The sequence below is a fragment of the Chelonia mydas genome, chromosome 6, assembly GCF_015237465.2.
Source record: "Chelonia mydas isolate rCheMyd1 chromosome 6, rCheMyd1.pri.v2, whole genome shotgun sequence".
NCBI classification, from domain to species: domain Eukaryota; kingdom Metazoa; phylum Chordata; order Testudines; family Cheloniidae; genus Chelonia; species Chelonia mydas.
Window position 1 is genome coordinate 64194868 of NC_051246.2, and position 21451 is coordinate 64216318.

At 43.7% G+C, this 21451-nt stretch overlaps 1 protein-coding gene across 1 annotated transcript; it reads right to left on the reverse strand.

Moving 5' to 3' along the window:
* Window positions 1-715: 715 nt before the first annotated feature.
* On the reverse strand, window positions 716-21451 carry ATP6V1D (ATPase H+ transporting V1 subunit D). Its single transcript, XM_007054261.4, has 9 exons — window positions 20906-21451; window positions 14263-14380; window positions 12961-13040; window positions 11804-11871; window positions 9445-9489; window positions 8872-8975; window positions 8151-8217; window positions 3969-4047; window positions 716-2010 (listed from the first exon to the last, which is right to left on the reverse strand). Exons 1-9 carry the CDS (start codon window positions 20944-20946, stop codon window positions 1869-1871), a joined length of 744 nt encoding a protein of 247 aa, XP_007054323.1. The 5' UTR covers window positions 20947-21451; the 3' UTR covers window positions 716-1868.

Genomic DNA, 21451 nt, shown 5'->3' on the forward strand with positions numbered 1-21451 from the left:
GAGATCCATTTATGGAAGTGAAATGATCAAGACTATAGGAGGCAGTGTTGGCTTTGTATCTAATTATGTGAGCATGCTGCAGCAGTACTGAGGAACAGACCAGGCTCACTGAACTCACAGGGATATCAGTATCTGGCACCAGTTTCAGAGTTTGATCCCAAATTGCCTGAACTTGGAGTAAGTAGGAAAGCATTTTCTACCGTTTTGTCATGAAGGAAGAGTGTTTTTTCAGTCCCTTTGGGGGGTAAAAGACTTGATTGCTGGAAGAAAACACTAGGCATGGTCACCTGTTTAATAGCCAGCTGAAAGGGGAAGGTATCTTCATTTTTACCAATCCAGATTTATTGAAATTACCAATCCAGATTTATTGAAAAAAACTGTCATCTGAATTAAACAAAAATATTGAAGGATTATGAATAATTGTATAAGATGTGGACTTGACAACTAATAATTTCACTAACCTGTGGTTAACCCCAATGTATCTGCACTCTGTATTTTGAGACCTCATGAACTGCACACTATGTAAAAAATGTAAAATACTTCTAGACAAAATAAACTACAATTTTTACCTGATGTAGCTACTGTTGAAGTCTTTTTCTGCCATCACTCAAAGGCTGCTTTGGGCTTGGTTGAACATAAGTGCTTAAGTATTTCAATTGAAGAGTTCCATTCTTCTGTAATTTTTTTTAAAAAGCACTAAGTGCCCCTTAAGCTCAAAATAAATACCATAAGTATCTTAACAGTGTGGACACAGCTCAGGGGCATGCATGTAGTTGATAGGGAAGACTACAAATTAGGGCTGAGCTCATAGTCAAGTGGGAACTGAAGCCCAGCACCACACCCATCACAGCTCTAGCTGTAAGCCTGTACCACACGGAGCAGGAATGTACTCAGCCTTCAAACTCATGCATTCCAAACGTAAGACATGCCATAAATAATGTTGCCTCTGTGCATGTATTGTACTGCTGTGTTTAACCCCTCAGCAGAAGAAGAAGAAGAATGGCCTTGTCTATCAACAGGGATTTTAGAGGCCTATATTAAGCTGCTCAGTGGCCTACAGAAAATGGCTTTGCCATTTCAGTCAAGGTTACACTAGAATGTGATCCATAGCACTTATCCCCCTTCATCACCTCAGGAGAGACACAAAGGGTCCAATGGGCATGGAGACAGCACTGGAAGTGGGCCCCTCTGGTTCAAGATTAAGGTACAGTTGCTACAAAGCAAGGGAAAAGCTTGCACTGTTACTGAGCCTGCTATGCCACAGTTTCCAGGGTCATGAAAGTAGCAACTTTATCTCCTACTTAGGGTGGAGACCAGACCGTAACATTTAAAATTATTTTACTAGACACGTGAATTTTCTCCTAGTTACACAAAATGGAAGATGTCTTCCAGCAACAAGGTGAGCCTGAACAATCTAGCTTTTCTATCATTAATACTTTGCAAGTTAATTGTAGCAACACCTACTTTCACCTGTTAACATGCACATAGGGTTTTTTCCCCCTCCCTTAGTGGAAAACACTCCTTATGTTTTAAAGGTAGGAAGGAGAGAAAGGAGGGTATGATTGCTATAAATACATCCTTAATCAACAGAGTCAAGATTCAGTAGCCATTAAGCAAAACAGGTGGTGGTAGATTAGTGTAAGGGAGAGGTTCTTGCTACTGCCAGAGACCAGACTCCTGCTAGTCTCTTTTTTCTGCTTCTACACCCCACTAAAAAAAGCTCCCAGAGTTCTCATCTTGGGAAAAACCACAATCAATGGAGCTCACAGGCTAATACACCAAATGAAGAGCCACATAAATATCCAGAAAGCATGTCCAGAATTACATCAGTTAACACCCTGCTGTCTGGGTCTCCCCATCTAACAGAGCTACTCAAAGAGGAGGTCTTCATCCTTCTCTTCTGCTAGGAGATTGGCAGGTTCATGTTCCCCCCCAGCAGCTTTCCGTAACGCCCGCTCTCTCTCATTCTTCTCTTTCAATATTTTTTTCTTCTCCTGAATCTTCTTTAACCTGTAGTGAGAGAATTGGGGTGATAATTAATGCCTGCATTGATGGTGCCTCTTCCTAAGAAATTAAGATGTGCTCCAACAGTTCGGCTTTTCCATCAGTCCCCTGGGGAGCCCCGGGAAAGACAGCTGATGCAATACATTTAACATGATAGCTTACATGTAGGTACAGCAAGATGCTCTCTGGGCCCCAATGTGCTGACCTGTAGAACATACTAAATCTATCTTGTCTGAAGATCCCTCAATTCCTACTCCAGCAAGAGAGGCACCTAACCTGTATACACTTGGCATTCTATAGGCATGTTACTCTGGAGTGAACTAGTTTGACCTGCATGCAGTTTACTCCTCGCTTTCCTATTCTTAGCTTGAACCTTAGATCTGAACTGAGCAACTGGCCTCAGCTACCCTCCAATTTTTTTAGCCACAATTACAACCTTAAAACCTCTTAATGGTTCCCCCCAGCAAGAAAAAGGCCAGTTTCTTTTAACCTTTCCTCAAACTTCAGCTTCTTGGCACCAGGTTGCCTGCCTCTAATGGGCAATAATTTCCTTCCAGTGGCACAAAGCCCAGGACTACACCCACAAAGAGTAGGCCATCCCTCTGCCACCAAAAGGGTAGGCTGAGTGGCTGATTAGTGTTTAACTCCCTCTGCCTGATTTGAAACTAGATTAAGACTGAGTGGCCCTCTCTGTGCAATGAGCTGTTCACCCTGGTGAGCTGGCCAATCAATGCCTCCTAACTTAGTCCTCTCCAGCTTGTAGGAATGGTAGGAGAACCTCTGAAGCCTCCCACAGTGACTGAAGAAAACCTATCCAAGACACCTGGTAGGATTCATGGGAGAATGAATCAGCACAAGGAAAGAATAAAGGTGCAAAGGAACAAAGACAGGTAGGGAGCCTTTTTAGAAGTTCATTAATTGAGAAAGCTTAATGCTAAACAATGTAAGTAAATAGAAAGGGGTACAACAGATGGACGAGCCAGCTTCCTTCAATCTGAATTTCACATAGGACAGAAAGATGTGAATGTTTAGCCCTGCCTCCTTTAACCTGGTACTAACGTCTTTCCCCTAGTCCTATCACATTAAGCTTGACCTTCCCAAGATTCTCTCATCACAGCCCTTGAAAGTTTGCAGATTTATCCATCAAAAACACTCTGGACCGGTATTTTTCTAGTTTGCCTCTTGATCCCTTAAACGAGAGGGTTCTCAAACTTTTGAGTGGTGAACACATCGTAATAGCATGAGAGCGGAGTGCGGATCAACCTCCACCTCCCCATTCACAATTGCACAGACCATTTCTCCCCCCCCCCAGCCCCCATTGTGATTACATCACATCCTTGTGGCACCTACAGCAATTACTCTCAAGGGCAAATGTTAGGAAGTGTTTTCTGAAGTCTTCACTAGACTGTCTTTTTCAAAGAATCACACCCCCACCTGCTCTGTTTCTGTCAGCTGGAAGCAAGGAAAGCCTCATTTTGCTTAAGGTTTGGTTTTAGTGGCTCCATCACTTCTCTTCTCAAGGCTCTGGAAACAGCATACCCAGGAGCAGCCACACCAGCTAGGGAAGGTGGCCCAGAGCAAACTCCCATGGAATCTGAGAGGAGAGGGCAACTAGATCTACAGAATAGGTCCTTAAAGCAGGACATTCAGTATGCACTGCAGTGCTCCACCATTCCCTCCCAAGGCCTCGGCACAGGGTGTCAAGGACCACACAGCATAGCAGCAGAGGTTTACTCCCATCTAGGAGGGAAGTGGCTGTGAACCGGTGCTTAGGCAGCATTGGTGACCTGCACGTGCAATAAGCACTGGATAGTTTCTAAAAGCAGGATGTCAATAGTCAAGCCTACTGCACAGTTCTCCTTCTCTACCCCATCACTACCATTTCTTTCTCTCTCTCTCTCAAAAGAGAATTTGTGAGAAGAAAGAGAGGGGCCAGCACGACCCCCTCCATTCACATCACTTACCTGTAGAACTCCTCTCGCTCTCTCTCATCCAGCTCCGTGATGATATAGGACAGTGTGCGCTCAATCCTGGGAATAATCACTAAGACATAGGAAGAATCACTACCATATTATTCATGCAAACACAGAATGTACAGTGAGGAGAGATCGCATACATTCAAAGTCAGCCCAGTGATCTGCTTGTCTGAGGGAGTGTAAATGCCTCCCTTATTCTGACAGAAAGAACTGCAGTGTTTCATTAAGAGCGAGTAACCAACACCACACTTTTCTTTAACAGGGCTCAGCATTTCATAACCTGCGCCAATAATTCAAAGGAGCCAGCTTGCACTGGCTTCCAATGGAGGTTGAATGGGGAGAACTAAGTAGTGAAATCAGTACGTTTATTTTTCTGTGGACAATTTTTTTTCCCCCCCTATGTCCAACTTAAAACTTTTCATTCCACAGCTTCAGGTCCTTGTCCTACAATAATGAGACTGAATGATTTGCTTTCTTTCTGCATCCATATAATCTTACACAGTGATCTCCTCAGATGAGGCTGAAAAGGGCCAGGCCTGACATGGGAGGCCTGCAAGGCAAACCCAATTCTGTAGGTACAGAACCAATATCCCGGAGAGTGGAGTACTGTGCTGAAATAGGTGCTCTCTCTTGGATAAGGTGTAACAAGATCTTTGACCACTAACATCCTGAACTCTTGAAGGTCAAGGTCCCAGGCCATTTCCATAACAATGAAGGTCTTAACCACAGTGTATTGGCCAAATTTCTATTTCAGAAACTGCATTCTTCTGCCTATGTTCTTCTACCACTGGTTCTTTCAGCAGTTTGTTGGGTGTGACTTTTTTACCCACTACTTCCTATCCTGAATGGTTGCACAGCACTGCTGTGCAAAGTTAAACTTTGCAGTGCCATGTTTAAGTTGTGCATGATAAGATCCCTAATTTATAAAATGCTTTGGGCTCCTTTCTGGGTGAAGGGTGCTATAAATTTAAGTGTTGTGCAATATCTGTCACACAAATTGTACGCCAACGGAGACAATGATGTCAGACAGCATGTGGTGCAGCAGCCTGGTATGTATGGCATGTCAGTATGGCAAATTAAATTCAGTCATAAGGACAAGAGCAGGAGATGACATTTTCAGCACAGCTTTGACATGAGAGCTAGTCAATTCTGAAAGACTACTGCCAACAATAGGATCTGCGAAGGAGAAGGCTCTCTCACAAACAGCGTCAAGCTTGTTTGGAAGACCAGGGTGGAGGTCATTGCTAAATGAGTGAAGTGTGTGAGCAGTGAGGGGAAGAAAAGACAAGACCTGTAAGTTTGATGGAGCAAGTCCATGGAAAGCTGCATTGCTCAACAAGGGGGACAATTTAGACTTGAATCCTCAAGTAAGCAGTGCAAAGGAGTTGAAGATGGAGTTCAATGTCATGCTTCTTTGTATATCTGAAAAGGCAAAAAAGTCTGGAGAGCTGGGTCTTGAGGAGGCCCTTGAAATAATCTAAGTGGCAGGAGGTTAAAACTGCATGGCTTAGTAGAGGGACCTGCAGCAGGGTTGTACACAAGCAACACAGCAGAGTGGCAAAAGACAGATTCCACCATCAGGAACAGGAGGGACAAGGAGTTCAGGCCCAGAGATGACACCAAAGGGATATGAGAGATAGGAGTTACGCATTGGCATGGAGGATATGAAATTGTGTTTGAAGACATGCTTTCCTAGGAGAAGCACAATCTACCATAAGCGTTTCTAGAGCCCTCATTACCCTGTGTGATGTTGCACTCCATATAATTTTATGAAAATATGCTAATGTGTTGAATATAATATAAGTGGAATATGCTTCATCCAAAAGGTCTTTTGTAAGGTATCATTACAAATCTTATAATCTGAGTGTGGTCATCCTATTTGTATGAATGTATCATTCTTGTATCTGAAACTAGACATATGAAATAGAACTCTGAGGTCCTACTGTAATTATGCAAAGTGTGGGCCATTAATGGTGGTTTGGAATCTTGATGGCTCCCACCAACTATGACAATGGCTCTGTTTACTCTTAAGCCTTCCTGTGAGTCAGGCCAGGAAGAATGAAGGCTTGGGATCTCACAGGACACGTGACCATGTCACCTGGTATTAGAATCCATCTTAAACCTGGTGCTTTTCCATGTAGAAGGAGGGGTGGGGACCCAGACAGACAAAAGATTCCTGCCTTGTGCCAAAGCTATAAAAGGGAGTGGAACAGAACAAAGGGGGCTGCAGTCCTAAGAAATCCCCTAGCTACCACCTGAGCTGGAACAAGGACTGTACCGGGGAAAGGATTGGGCCCAGACTAGAAAGGAGTCTAGTCCCTGAAAGAAGCATATTGGAACATCTCTGAACGTGAGATTTACCTGTACTTAGTTTCTTAAATGTATTAAGCTTAGACTTGTGTCTTTTGTTTTATTTTACTTGGTAACTTACTTTGTTCTGTCTGTTATTACTTTGAACCACTTAAATCCTTTTTATATTTAATAAAATCACTTTTGCTTATTAATTTACCCAGAGTAAGTAATTAATACCTGGGGGAGCAAACTGTGCATATCTCTCTATCAGTGTTATAGAGGGTGGACAATTTGAGTTTACTCTGTATAAGCTTTTTACAGAGTAAAATGGGGTTTGAATCCCATTGGGAGCTGGGCACTAGAGACAGGAGCACTTCTTAAGCTGTTTTCAGTTAAGTCTGCAGCTTTGGGGCACATGGTTCAGACCCTGAGTCTGTGCTGGAGCAGACTAGCATGTCTGGCTCAACAAGGCAGGGTTCTGCAGGCCCATTAAAGAAAGTAATTGGTAATGGGAGGGAAAACTTCCATGGGACAATTGTGCTGATTGTGACCTATATGGTGACAATGTGTGTGGGATCTATGACAGTGAGAGTTGCTATAAGTGCCACAACAGTAAAGGGAAAAGCCTCAGATTTTTCAGGAAAGGAATAATGAAGAGAGACAGGGGGAAATGAATTCTGAACAGCTGGTGAAAAATTAACTACTTGAGCTATGCAGAGCACGGTATCTCAACAATGAGGACAAGGCAAGGACCCTTCTTGTTTGAAAAGAAGTTGGCAGTAACAGAAAATCACTAATAGGCAGAACAAAGGAAACAGGTGATCCCAGCAGGAGTCTGAAGGATATATCAGAGGGGAATGGGGGAGAGAGCCATTTTGCACCAGAGTTACTTAAGGGGCTACAGGGGCACAGGGTAGGCAAGGGGGTGAAAGACCCTGCCTGCTGACAGATAGAACACAGATAATCTCCCAAGGGAAGGGTGAGCAAGTGAGGACATTAAGTTTAAGGAGGTTTTATTGTTTTATGTAATCTGTACTCTCCCATGCTTTACATGGATTAAATATAAAGAGCATAAAGTTGACAGACTGAACAAAGAGTGAGAGAGTGTTGACTGCTTCACAACTATGGTGTACCCTGGAGAGAGTTATATTGTAAACCAGAAGCTTTGCACCTGTTGAGTGGAGTTCTGGGTGGTGGGGGGGAGGGGGTTTGAGTACTGGGGAGTCTGAAGGGTCAGAGCTGTGCCCAGCAGGGCAAGGTGGCCAGAGAGCAGATTCCAACACTCAGAAGGGTGATGCTAAACAGAAGATATGCACCCAGGGACCCCAGGATCCATTCAGGGTCCAGATGCTTGGATTCCACTCTCTGAAGTCTCAGTGGGGGCCACAAAAGGGATCTCACTAGGATCTACGACTGACCACCTCCCATCCCCACCCCATTCAAAATCTCTTAACATCCCTATGACAACAAAAGCAATCACTTACATGGAAAAATGACAAAGGTAATATTAGTAGATCTCAATGCAAGATAATGTCTGAAAACAAAGGGCAGAGTTGGCATCGTGTGGCTAGACAGGTATCCATGGAGCATCAGCAAATGCTCTATGGACCACAGTACAGCTCCCTTTCATCTAGTCCTTGCAAGATTTGCAACTTGTGTCCAATGCACATTGGCATTTTTATTTACAATATAGTTCCTGATTTATTCTCCACCTATGTAATATTGTCATAGCAACTCCTGATCAGGGCAGAAATCCCCTTAACAGCAAAGCAGACCACTGAAGAGTGACAGTTGCCAGGACTATGCTGCTCTTCATCTCCTAAGGAAGCTCAAAAATCAGTTAAGTGTCTTAAAGGGGAAAGGCTCCAACTCACTCACCATGTTCAATAGCATTCACACGCCGGTTTGTTATCTTAATGGCTTCATCCAGTGTAACAAACGAAGTCTATGACAAAGTGAGATTAAATAATACAAAACCAAATGAGACACAGTATTTTTACCATCCAACAAGCGTAGATGGCTTCAGGGAGCCAAGCATGCTTGCTTTAAAGGCTAAATTCTGCCCTGCCCTTGTGCAAACAGGTACATTCTCATGGACATCAGGTTTGTATGCTGTGACTAAATACTTGCTGTAACTAACCTACTGTTACATATGCCAGTAACCCAAAGGGGGGTGTTTACTAGCCAGGCATCTTAAGAGTTCAAAATAACAGTAAGAAAACTGGCCACGAAAGGCCCTGCAGAGCTATACTTGTGAGTAACTTAAAGCAGCCATTCAGTCTCTCTCACACATTTTCAGGAGGAGAGGCTGCAGAGGACCAAGAGGATCCAGAGGAGCAATTAACATGCAGTGTCTATGCCTGCCAGCAACAGTTGCAGGTGTGGGAGAGGTAGGGTAGAAAAAGGAAAGAAGCTCAAGACTCTGATGAGAGAAGACAAACTGAAAAAGAACTGCAGTATTGTGGGAACACTGCAGCCCTTCGATCTTCACACACAACGCTCAGAGATCAAGGGGTTACTACATCCTTAGCCACCAAGATTGTCCATCGAACAACAGAGAAACCGGAACCCCTTTAGCTCATCTTCTGCTCCCACCTACCTGGAGCGAGGCCAGTTCTACAAGCAGCTCCACTGCTTTGGCATAGTTCCTCTTCAATTTTGCCAGCTGCTCTCCACCTCTAGCTAAGCCAGTCAACTCATAACCTGAAATAACACATCAAACAGTAGTGGCATTAGCAAGAATGAAGCCTCTCAACAAAACTGCCAGAGCACAAGTACAGGGACGCTTATGGGACTGCTAATGGAATGCTGAATCCTTCACCTCTCAGTGAGCAGTTCTAATATTGAAAACATTAGTAGTTACTGACCATCACTACTGTTGGATGACTGTTCAGTGGTCTGTGAAGTCTGCTAATCCCACTTAGTCGCTCGCAGACAGGTGTCTGCACCTCGGGAGTGACCTCTTATTAGCAATTTCAGCATACAGACCAAAGCTACTCTCCCCTCTGGCCCCAAAGGCAACCCCCTGCCGGTCAGCGTTGGCAGAGCAACATGGAGAAAGCTTGCATTACCAGTTCCTGTGTTGTCAGGGTTTCAATGATAAAGGGTTTCCAGGACACCCAAGTATTTTTCGCAAGCACCTGAAGACATAAAACATTCATTTTGTACTTACTGTCCCCTCCTTCCTGGTAATGCTCAAACACTGGTAAGGTTACACCTGTTAAAGACACACAAGAGTGTGTGTAAATCACTGAATGTTTTATTTGGTACTCAGACAGTATTTTTTACAAAGGCAGAATACGCTGTAGCTAATGTTAGTTCAACTTCAATTCTAGTCTCTTCCTTCTCCCATAATTGCTCCTAACATTAAATTCTTTGGGAGCTGAAGGTCTCCATGCTCCCTCAGCTAGAAGTCAATTTTTTTTTTTTTAAGTTTGAACCAACTTGGCTTAGACACTTGCATATTCAAAACCATTATTTTCTTTTTTATCTTCCAGTCAGAAATTGTAAGCAAAGAGAACTCAAATAACCGAAAACAGAAATTGCAAACTTGTTTTTTAGATCTCATTGAGACCCAAACATATAGCTATGTTTAAAACAAATCAGTCTAGTAGTTCTAAAGGCAAGCATTTACATTTAATAATTTGGGGTTGTAATATGCTTTATTTGTCTTACAGTAGCCTCCAGAGGTCCCAGACAATCCATTGTGCTAGGCACCACACAAACATAATGATTTCTGACCTAAAGAGCTCACAAGAAGTACAAATTAAACAATGGGTGAACACAACACTGAGATTATAAGCAGTGTCCATAGCACATCACTGTAGAATGTGTCTTAAAAACACAAGTCCCAGAAATTGCATTAGAAATTCAGGTACGTAGACTCAGTTTGATAGTATTTGGTTATTTTGTTGATAACAAGTGAGCCATGTTTTAAGGTATGCGCTGAGCATTCAACTTTATAATGTTTCCTGACTCTGAGTGGCAATTTTTCAGTTAAATAATGTATTGTGTTAGCACTTTGCATGGAATTTTCTGGCATAACCATGTATCTTTAGAGTCCAGGACATACACACACCCCACCCCAATAGTTATGCATTGTCTGATTGTCAAAAGTTGACCAGACAGCAATTTATGTACTCTCACTTCATTTAGGCAAGATGAGGGACTGGATTTATAGATCCTTCTTCCCTTTCTGAAGGCAGAATCCTGCATTTGGGGTGCAGCTGGTTGTTGTGAAGTGGTGCACATGCACACACAGCGTAACTGAAGATGTTCCGAGACATATGGAAGCAATGATGCTTAAAGAGATTTAGGAGGAATAAAATACAAGTTTGTGAATAGGAAAGTGTTGTTTACTCCTTCGCCTAACACAAGAACCGGGGTCCCCCAATGAAATTAACAGGGAGCAGGTTTAAATAAACAAAAAAGTATTTCTTCACATAGTGCACAGTTAACCCATGGAACTCATTGCATGGGATGTTGTAAAGGCCAAAACTAATATTCTGGTTCAAAAAAAATTAGATAAGTTCATGGAAGATGGCTAATAGGTCCATCAATGGCTAAGATAGTAAGGGACACAACCCCATCCTCTGGGCGTCCCTCAACCTCCAAATGCCAGAAGTTGGGATTGGATGACAGGGAACGGATCACTCGAAATTACCCTGGTTTCTTCTTTCCCCATCCGTACTAGCCCCTGTCAAAACCCAGGATATTGGGCGACGTGGACCATTGATCTGACCCTGTATGGCCATTCTTATGTTCGTAATGGAATACAGCAGCAAAAACAGCCAATGACATTTTAAGGGTTATGTACAGAAGCATGTTACAAAACAAGCTGGTGATAAGTCCTTCATACAGCTGATGAGATACTAAAAATATGTTCATAAGTTAGAGGAAGCATAGAGAAGAGGAACAAAAATTAAGTGGTTTGAGAAAATGATCTGAGGAAACATCAAAAGATCCTACGTAATATGTGTAGCTGGGTTACGTGATGTCTGAGGGGAATATATTTGCACAAGTATTTGAAAGGAACTGTTCAATGTGATCTAGGTTGTATAACTAGGAATAACAGGATGAAATCAAACAAAAGTTAGAGCTGCATATACTAAAAAACTTCCACACAGGAGATATCTACTAGAACATGGTGTAGCTGGCCTGAGGGAAGCAGTGGAAGCCCCACTGCTCGGGATATTAAAACTGGACTCAACAAAGCTCTGAAGAATAGGCTGCAGTGGAAAACCATACCTGGCACCTGCAAAAGTGGACTAAATGACTTAATCCGAGGCCATCCTCCCGTTTCCCTGACTGCAAAATTTCTTATTGTAACAATTATGGAGACCAAATGAATCTGTAGTCCACGAAGTTCTTATTTTCATATGCAAGTGTCCCTAGTAATAAAAGGAGGAGTGGAGAAGAGAAATGCAGAAGAGGAGACATACATTCTGTTTACAAACCATCTGTGTATTTTCCAGGAAACATAAATGGGCCTGTGACATACTTGTACTTCGCAAAGGTGGGGAGATAGTCACCTGCTACGTTGTCTTTCTTAGCTCTGATCTTGACTTGAGCTTTGTTCACATTCTGGATCACAGTGGTACTGAAGAGAAGAAAATGCACCTTAAATGGGTAAAATCAAGTCATGAATTCATCAGTTGTGTGCAGTGGTTAAGCAGCAGTCAAACTGCTTCGAGGATTCATGGAACAAGTCTCCAGCTCTGGCACTGAGTTTTCTGAAGATTAGCTCACCCACACTAGCAGTTCAATGAAGAAAGCTTTTACTTAGAAATCAAAAGCTAACACAAAAGAGCTATGAAACTAAGTGAAGAGACTGCATCTGTTAGTAAATGTAAAGAGGCTGAGTATCTAGAATGCACATTGCACACCTGGCCCATCAAGGCTCCTTCCAACCTCAAATCAATGCCTGAAAAGGAGTTATTTATCTGGCAGAAAACCACACAAAATATTTTAGTAATATTATGGCTCTAATTTACACAAGAACCCAAAAAACCTGAAATCGGGGCCAAGGTTCCAGCATTAAGTTGGATTTTGTGTGACTGTGCATAGAATCATAGGACTGGACGGGACTTTGAGAGGTCATCTAGTCCAGTCCCCTGCACTCATGGCAGGACAAGTATTATCTAGACCATTCCTGAGAGGTGTTTGTCTAACCTGATCTTAAAAATCTCCAGTGATAGATTCCACAACCTCCCTAGGCAATTAATTCCAGTGCTTAACCACCCTGACAGTTGGGGGGTGAGGGACAACTCAGCAATACAGAGTAAAAGGGAAAACTAGACCAGCCTTCTGTTACACTTTCCCATTTCCCTACACTTTAAATTCCAAGCTGCAGAAGCAACCACTGGCTCACCTGAGGGGTTTACATTTACACTTAGTTGAAAGCTGCTTCTACCAGCTGATGTGCTTGTTTGACTTCCAAAGTGATGAATATTTCCTCAATACAAACTGTTTCTCTCCTTTACCCACCTTCTGCTCCCACCCTTGACTGATGGTACCCAATTTATCATGAGGCTGTCTTTCCCTTTCCCAGCATCTACTACAGAACTTTCCTTTCTTCCATTTTTCTCCTAAGAGTGGAACCAACAGCCTGCTGGTTGTCCTCTCTTCCTGGGAAAGGAAAGCTGGGGATTCCCCAGGTAGCAGTACAGTACAAATCAGTGATCCTCACCTGAAGTCTCCAGCTGTGAATTTTGCCTCAGCAAGTGAGAATGCAGCTTCTCTCATCACCTCACCCATTAACATCTTAGTCTATAAAGAGAACAGAGACGCAATTTTAAAACTTAACAAAAATAACTCGACCTAGAGCTGAAAAGCAGTCACCTCAGGATGCGACATTAATTGTTGACAGCTGTTTGCTGTACCTAGTCAAAGACAAAAGAATCCTGTGTCCTGAGGTTTCCCAACAGTGGGTCACACCCACCGAGGAGGCAGCACAAAAAACTAAAATATAAAGGTGACTTTTTATATCTTTAGGATGGATACACAATGTAAGACTGCTTATGGCATGCCCCTGTAAGGCCACCATATTATTGTGAACTGAGAATCCCAGGATTTAACATGGTAGTAAAAATGGGCACAGCACAAGAGGGCTCCAACAGCTTCTTACAGTGATTCAGCTGAACTACTGGGAAATCTGTTTCTTCCAAGTCTTCTCAGCAGATAAGATTTAAGCATTTCTAGCCCATACAGTTAAAAAAAAATATTGAAGCCAAAAATTTGAGTATAAGCCAGTGCACTGCTGCCTTACTGAGTCTCCAGGAAACCAGATACAACACTCCTGAGGCCTTATCTACACCATGAAATGGAAACATTGCTAACCATGGATGTCAGCAGCAACTGTAGCTAATGCAATGCTAAACACAGTTCAGTTATAAGAGTAGACAAACCTAATTCATGTTCAGCATCATTTCACCTGACCATGGTTAAATCTTGGGTTTGCTGCTACTGCCGCAGAGTGCACACAAACCCATTATAACACTGTACCTTTACAGAAAAAGGGATAAGATCGAGCTGGATAGAGTTTGCTGTCTCTACTTAGTTTGTTTAATCATGCAGCTGACACTGATGGTCCACAGCATCCTCCCCAAGCCAGAGAGCGAAGGAAGCAGGTTAAAGTCACTCTCATGATGCTTAACACCACCAGGACTGGCCAGTTTTCTAAAATTCAGGAAAGCCTGTAGGCAGCTCTGGGTACAGAAGGAAGCAGGGTTTATGGCTGATTGGAGAAGGAAGAAGAGGGGTTTAAATTCCTAAACAGAGTCTTAGGCCTCTTGCGCAGCTTCTTGAGATAGAAAAACTAAAATCACTTCAGTGTTATTTACCAGACTGCAGGTTACCTGCAAAATTGCACCAAATTCTAACCTATGTGAAAGTGATATCAATGGAAGCACTATGGAAATGCATGGTTTACAGAACACAGACAATTTCCTAACAGAGCAAGGCAGACATGGTAGAAACTGAATTCACCTACCTCAATGATTTTCTTTAGTATCTGTCGGAATCGAAGAGTCAGAGCATCAGATTTTTTCTTTAAGAGGTTGCGACCTGTCTGGGCCCCTTTCAAACGAGCCTTCATGATGGTCTGAGCCCTATTAAGCAGGGAAAGAGATACAGATGTTTTTTTCTATCACTCAGAAGGATCAGAAGAAAGCAAAATAATTTCTGACATGGAAAATGGCAGACATTAGGAAGCATTTGAAGACGTTAGTCGTCTTGATCTCCTTGACCACGAGCAACCACTTGGTGTGGCTCATTTTCTCATTTGTAAAAATGGGAATTCTACTTACCCATCTCAAAAGGTGGGTTAGTGTTTGTAAAGCTGAAGATCTCAACAGGCTGACAAATGCTACATACGGGCACTGTATTTCAAATCATTGCTCAGCCATTCCATTATAGAAAGCCACACAATACACAATCAAAATTCTTTGGAATGCAACTTCTCTAGAGCCATTCAATAGGAACCAAAACTAGCCCATTGTCATCCTGAGGACATTTGTTCTACTTTCTAATATTCTTGTTTTTGACACTTCTCAAATACCATAAAAGCAACCAATTCTTCATGAGACTTTAGTCTTGTTGGTTTCAATAGACAGAATTGGCTTTTCTAAAGAGTCAAGTCTTAAAAAAAAAAAAAAAAAAAAAAAAAAAAAAAGACAGCAACAGGCAAGACAAAACAGCAGCCAGACTTTCAGCAACAGCTCACACTCTCCTTTGGAAAAGAGCAAACACTGTCCACAAAGTGGGGTTATTCCCTACAATCAGAAATCCTGTGGGAGATTTCCAAGTCAGTGGAGACAGGTGGAAGTGATCCTAATTTGCAAGTACTACCCCCTGAATGGTCCGGACTCAGTATTAAACTCAGTCCTGAGGAAGATTTGAGAACTGAAACCAAGGTCACAGGTTCTGTTTCCATCACTGCCATAAGCTGTGTCTTCACTGGAGAGTTTGCACCTCTTGAGTTAGCCTTGCTGAAGCAAGAGAGGCCGCACTATGAAACGCTTGAGTTACTCAGAACGGTTGCGTTAGCAGCTGATGAGTTCTGCTAACTTTGGTTATAGCGTAGCCCAGCATTTCTCAAATGCGGCCACCAGGGGCTTTTCCGGAAGGGAGGAAACAAAGCAGCAGCCCTTCCCCTTCCCTGTTGTTCCTGGATGCACCACCTTGATGTTGGCTGCTGGGGCTGCAAGCAGGGGCAGGGGCTGGGGCTGCAAGCAGGGGCAGGGGACAGCTGGACACAACGCTGGAGGAGCAGGCAAATGGTGAGTTCCCCACCTTCCCAGAAGTGGTGGGGCTCAGGCTTTGGTCTTCAACCCTGGGGTGGCAGGGTGGCAGGCTCTGGCTGCAGGGCAGTGGGCCCCAGGCCATGCAGCTTCGGGCTCTGTCCCCAGCTACAGAGCTTCTCCCCCTGCCCCAATTCCATCACCCCTGGCCCCTACTGCCTACCCCGACCCCCCATCCAGGGTTTAATTTGTCCCCAGGCTTGCTGGGGCTGGGTAAGTCTGCTGTGAACAGTGATACTTGCAGGTTTGTTTACTGCTAACTAGTAAGTCTGCTGTGAACAGTGATATTAACAAACCTGCAAGTATCACTGTTCACAGCAGACTACTAGCTAGCAATAAATAAATTACAATGATTCGGACCTGTATATGTGCATATTTATTTGTTTTTCCTAAAGCCAATTAAGCATTTTAGAAAAAAGCATGAGTGGCCACCAGCAAGAGTTGGTGGCCACACTCTGAGGCCACCAAAAATTTGTCCTGAGAACCTCTGATCTAGTCTAGATACAGAGAGAGAGTGCATAGCATACATGCTAGAGTTAACACTTGAGTTACAACTTGAGTTAGGTTTGCAGTGAAGGCAAGCCCAGAGACTTCCTGTGTGACCTTGGAAAAACACTTAGGCCATGTCTACACTAGAGACCTTACAGTTGCACTGCTGTAAGATCACTTGTGTAGCGGCTCTGTGCTGACGGGAGAGAACTCACCCGTCGACATAATTAAACCAACCCCAACAAGCGGCAGTAGCTATGTTGGTGGGAGTAGTTCTCCCGCCAACATAGCGCTGTGTCCACTACCCCTTATGCCAGCAAAACTTATGTTGCTCAGAGGGTGTTTTTTCACACCCCCGAGCGACACAAGTTTTGCCGACAATAGTGGTAGTGTAGGCATGGCCTTAATTTCCATTTACCTCAGTTCTACATCTATAAAGTAAGAAACAACACTTTTCTACCTCACAGGCATGTTGAGGCAATAAATTCATTCATGTGACAAACACTGAGATACCACAGCAACACAGGCCATATAAATTCCTAAACAGACAAGAACTCAATTCGCACTGAAACTTCTGAATGTTCACAGTAGATTGTCTTTCAGGGAATAAAAATGAAGCCTGCCTTTTAGAAGAAATCAATGCCTAGAATTTCAAACAGGTTCAGCGATTTCACAGCCATGCACCAGCTGGCTTTTTCCAAGATATAACTATCAAAGGCTGGCTCATTTTCTAGTCCAAGCAAGATTTAACAGACTCCATGTGTGCATTAAACACAGTCCTGTTTACCATCAAGCCAGAACAGCTAGAACAAAAGACTTCACCAAGCATCTTTGAAGTAGAAAAGATTTATGCCAATAAGAAACTTTACTAACAACAAGATGGAGTAAGAAATTCTGTTCAATTGAGGAGAAGACAGACAGATTATTAACAGAACTTGCTATGAGTTTACTTCTCTGCTGAGACCCTAAGTCAAGTCACCTGTCATCGTTTTTAGAGAAAGAGTGCTCTCAAACTAAGGCATAATTCTCAGGATGAAATATTCTAGACAACTGTGAAGACTACAAAAATGCTCACAACAGTGAAAAAAAGAAATACACCTACATAATAGGCTCCCTGCAAAAGTCATGGAAGATCCACCACTTGAGACATTTAAAATTTAACTGAACAAGAGCAGTAGTGAACAAAGTGAAGAGGACAATTCAGTAGCAGTAACCAGACAAGGCAGATAACCTAATAGATTATCTTTGTGTCCAGCATCTATGATTCTGCATTTTCATGAATGAAGCTTGAATGAATGAAGCTATGAATTCAAGCTCTGCTTTGTAAGTTTAATAATCTTTCTACATGGGATGCATTTTTTATCTTAAGAAGAGAAGAAGATCTGGAATACAACAGCTATTATTCAAAATTTTAAAAAGTCAGTTATGCCTCGGTTGCTGTACATTAACATTGCACACTAATTTGAATAAGGATCTCAGAAGTGCTTTTTAAAAGACAATTCTACTGTGAGGAAGATAAATGTTATCCCTGTTTTACATAAGGGTAAACTGAATCAGAGGAGTTAAGTTCACGCAGCAGAGTCAAGAAGGGAATCCAGAACTCTAGACTCTCAAATGCCTTCCCATAGCATTAACCCTTCTTCCCAGAGCGATTTGTACTCAGAACACTACATGGAAAGATCTTGCGTTCTGCTCTCTGGCCCCTAGGGATTAGTCATGTTTTACTTTGCATAATGGAATTTCAAAAGAAAAAACAAATGTTATCAAAATATCCCTCGTTCAGAATTGGTCGTATTCTTCTGGAAATATGTTGAAGATACACACCAATTCTAAACTTGGGGAGTCCCTGAATCCACATTTGCAGAATGTTTAGTGATCTGTGCTTCAGGAGTGACAAGCGATAGAAAATGGAGCTATCTAGTCAAACAGTCAATGAACCTTTCAGGACCACATATACCACACAGCTATTCTCAACAAGGAGCTGTAGGCAGAGACTGCAAACTGACCACTTAGATCAAGTGGAGGTATAATGTGCCGGGACCCACCTACGTATTAAAGCTGACAGCAGCAGCCATCAGCACAATTTTATACAAGACTAAGAGCGACCCTCTCCTGCTCATGGTCAAGTTTGGTTGCTCCTACCCTGGAAATCTGAACAGTTTTTGAGTAGAAACATTACAAGACTGCAGTTTCATAACTCAAACTTTCAAGTGTCTTGTGTTCTGCTGTAATGATGGCCATATTCCATGCTTTGTCAAAGACATCTGACTACATGACAAATCACCACCTGGAAAATTACGGAGAATACGGATTATACTCCATTTAGTTGACTTCCTTTGTCAACACAATTAGCTATGAACCCTACATATCCCACTTGCAGTAGTTACAATATCTGGGAAGTTAATAATTTCTATCTGAAATTAAAGGAAAAGCGCATTTCAGTGAATGTCCCCATTCTCAGCTATACATCAAAGACTGTAAATGTCAAGTTCTGCCTTCATACATGGTTTTCCTTAACACCAAGCATAGAGTTTGCCTCCCAACACAGGTCTCATTTTCCAGCTTACATAAAGCTATTCTCTTTCAAGTAAAAGCAAAAACCAAATACATTCTTCTCCTGTCCCACGTCCCATTCTTTATCAGTTTTATGTATAAAAGCTTAAGCCGGCTCTACACTACAGTCTCTGATAAGCTGTGATTTGTGACACACATAGCTGTGCAGGCAAGAGTCCTTAGTGTAAATACAGTTATACTGGAAAAACTATGCTTTTGTCCGGAATAGCTTATTTTGCCTCTGCCAGGCAAAGCACTCCTAGCATAGACCTGGCCTCAATCTCCAGTTATATAGTCACTGAATTTCTGAGGTGTCTTGATTGCCTCATTACCAGTCTCAATCCTGAGATGGTTTCTCCAGGAAGAATTGATCTAGTTTCACAGCTCAGTCTTCATGCTCATTCTCCCCAGTGTCCACAAATACAAATAGAGCACGGGCAAAATCAGGAAGCTTAAAATGTGACCTCTGTTTACGAAGTCTGTATTTTTTGTTGTGTGTTTAACAGAAAAATGCGTGCAGAGCAACCCAGTATATTATGTTTTTCTTTAAATTTAAAGATTTTGTTTATATTTTAAAAGGGATTGCCATAAAAAAAAAAGGGAATACAATGGAAAATATCTTAAGGTGGCCCAAGCTTTACACACCCAGAAAACTGCTGGTTCTGAGGATCCCCTTTATTTATGTTTGTAGTATTCAGTGGCATTTGTACTGCTCAATAAAAACACTACAAAAAAGTAAGCTACTTGGATCTCTGGTTATAAGGAGACAAACGGAAGTTAAGTGAATTATGACATTGCAAACTGCCTCTGCAAGAGCAAGGGAACTACAGTCATCTGCACTGGCCATATGATCATCTCCGGAAACAGTTTTCATAAAGAGAATATAAGATTCTCCATCACTGGCAATTTTTAAATCATAAGAATCACCACACTGGGTCAGACCCATGGTCCATCTAGTCCTGTATCCTGGATGCTGATAGTGACTAGCGCCAGATGCTTCAGAAAGAATGAACAGAACTGGGCAATTATCAAGTGATCCATCCTGCATCCAGTCCTAGCTTCTGGCACCCAGAGGCTCAAGGACAACCCATGTATTGGGGTTGCACCCTGTACCATTTTTTAACCCAGTTATAATATTGGCCTTAATGATGGAGTTTTGTAGGAGACTAATGTAGCAGTACAAGACAGAGTCCAATTCGCTTGTAAATTCCTCAGTGATACTCAGTTGAATGGATTCATTAAAAACATTGCAAACGCATTGAAGATACTTGGAGGGAGTGCTACTGCCATGGAGCAGACTTAATAGAAATTTATGTTGATAGAACTGCTAAGAATGAGAGGTTTCAGTATTGGAGTGAGAACTACAGCAATGTGTTAGATGCCTGGAGGTTCTGGCACAAACTAGCAGAATTTGACATCCACAAGAGTAGGCAGGATCTCAGTTAAAAACCCTTAGCACAGGTATTTGTGAGTTGCAATTTCTGCTAGAAATCAATCCCTTACAGCTGTTCAGACATACCTCAGCAAGGCTGAGGTTTTACTCAATATGGAGTAAGTGGCTCACCAACCAAGTCAAATGTTACAAGCTGTCATGGTTGTCAAACCCCTTCCTCCCTGTACACTTTTCCTAATATACACAGCGACCCCAGCTTCCAGCTGCCCTGTACGACCCAAGTCAGATGTAATCAAGACTAGATGTTTTTCTAAAAGACACGCTCTAGTTCAAACAGGAATCGACACAGGGAAGTCCTAGGCCCGGGTTACACAGAAGGTCGGGGCAGATGATCAGAACGGTCTCTTCCGACCTTGGAACCGGACAGTGACAAAGCTGGGACGAGTCACACGCAGCGCGTTGCAGCCCCTGCACCTAAACAGCAAAACTCGAAATCTGTAGAATCCCCAACCCTGGTTTCAGAGCCTGGGCCGTTCCCCGGGGGAGCGTGATGGGCGGGCTGGGGTAGGGCTCCGGGAACAGCGACTCGCTCGGGCCGACGTGGCTCCCACACCCCGGAATCCCCTCGGCAAAGCAGCGACGGGCAGGGCCACTGGGCGAAGCGGGCGGGCTCCCCCCGGCTCCCGTCTGCTGCGCGGCTCCGAGCAGGGCGGCCTGCTGCTCCCTGACAAGCCCCTAGCTACCACCGTGACGCCGCCCGCCCGCTCCCCGGTCACTGCGCTAGCCCCGGAGCGCCTCTGCCCGGGCCGCCGCGCCAGAGCCCCCGGGCCCAGAAGGGGAGCCCGGCTCCGGCAAGGGAGGGGTCCCGGCAGATGCCGTCGCCCGGGCGAGTCACTCACATCCGCGAGGGGAAAATCTCGATCCGGTCCTTGCCCGACATCCTGACCGCGGCGAAGGGCGCTCGCGACCCGCTGCTGCCTCCACTGCCACCCGGCTCAGTCACGTGTGACAGCACGACCGGTAATCGAGGGAGGACAGACTCCGCTTCCTTCCCCTTCCCCTTCCCCTTCCCGCCGCTGGCTCCACCCCCAGCGCAGAGACGCCGCGCGCAAAGAACATGGCGGAACTAAGACCCGGATATTGGGCCTTTCCGCCTCCGTTGCATATGTCGCGCATTGACGCAAAACAACGCGCGGCTGTCAGGCAGTGGTAGTCACGTGCCCTTCACTCGCTGCAGCGCCACCGTGTGATAGAAAGGAAAATGCATGACTTGTTCCTAGGCCGGTTTGTACCGCCAGGAGGTCCTCGACTCTATGGTTTCAGCAAGTTCTTGCGCGCGTGCGTCCCTTTCAGAACCCCCGCCCTCCACCGGGTTTGGAAGTTCCTGAGCCGGTCTGTGCTTCCCGAAGACCTCGCACTCTATGATGGGTCCTCCAGGGTCCCTC